The sequence below is a fragment of the Cystoisospora suis genome (genome assembly GCF_002600585.1).
Source record: "Cystoisospora suis strain Wien I chromosome Unknown contig_5858, whole genome shotgun sequence".
Classification (NCBI taxonomy): domain Eukaryota; phylum Apicomplexa; class Conoidasida; order Eucoccidiorida; family Sarcocystidae; genus Cystoisospora; species Cystoisospora suis.
Window position 1 is genome coordinate 1 of NW_027158647.1, and position 1,071 is coordinate 1,071.

The 1,071-nt window shown below is 45.5% G+C and overlaps 1 protein-coding gene across 1 annotated transcript; it reads right to left on the reverse strand.

The window, feature by feature from the left end:
- Positions 1–27: 27 nt before the first annotated feature.
- CSUI_009661 (uncharacterized protein) lies at positions 28–654 on the reverse strand (the record flags this gene model as incomplete). The annotated part of the gene is made up of 1 exon (XM_068069773.1): positions 28–654. A coding segment is annotated over one exon (123 nt), but the record flags the coding sequence as incomplete, so codon positions are not given.
- Positions 655–1,071: the final 417 nt, after the last annotated feature.

Consider the following 1,071-nt stretch of genomic DNA (forward strand, 5'->3'; position numbering starts at 1 on the left):
AGTCAGCTATTTATCTATCTATACACGATGCCTGTATGTATCGAAGTCCATGCGGATAGAAAGGCGAGACGAAAAAGACTACCGACCAGCCAGCATGTCGAAGAACCTAACAAGATCGCTCGCCGTATCGATGCACCTCCCATAACTTAACTGTAGGTTCTTCATTCTGAACGTTCCCTCCATAACATCTACGAAAAGTTAGAGAGGTGATCGAAGAAAATCTGCCTCATCTTTTCCCCCCCTCTATTCGTTGTATCTGTCCCTGTCATCTTCTGCGTACTTTGCGTGAGTGCGCGGTGTCCACGTGACGCATGCAGTTTCACCTCCCCCAGTCACTCGTGGAGAATCTATTCTAGCCGTGGCCCCTGTTCTATTATACCCTAATATTGATGAGACATGCTAAAACAAGCTCTACACCTGTCTTAACCCTGTAAGCGTCTTGTAGAGCCTCTCCCTTATAGCTGAAGACCTGATTCAGAACAAGTTCTGAAAGAGAAGAAAGAAGGGCTTGCTTAAGTCATCTCGACTCTTAACACTCTTCTACGGAGTCTAACAGAAATAGAGACCGATGATCGTGAAGAAGAGATTCTCTTTTGCTTTCTTTCTTTGTCTCCTCATCCTCCTTATCATTACATTCAACACCTCTGAAAGGTCTTCTCATTGATCTCTTTTAGAAGATGAATAATGAGAATCCCCTCCTTGAGAGGACCGCAAAACAGCCGCATAGAGATTGATCTCCCTCCATACAGCTCGAACTCCTAAGGAAGGCGGCCTTCCGTGAAAAAGCCTTTGCAATAACCTCGCAACCTTCACAGAGCGTCATTCCAACACCCGAAAAAGAAGGACGAAAATCTATCAAAGCTGCAAACTTCCTTTCCTTCACAAGACACTCCTGACCTTGTTTCACGAGATCAAAAGCCTCGCGTAACACGGTGCCAGCCGCCGCGGTAAAAAGACGAGGGGGGATTATGATCCAAAAGAACTAATTTAGCGTCAAGTGCGGATATATCGTCCAACCTCTTCCGGAGGTTATACTCTGGATAGAAACTAGAGAACCTAAAGGTACTAGGA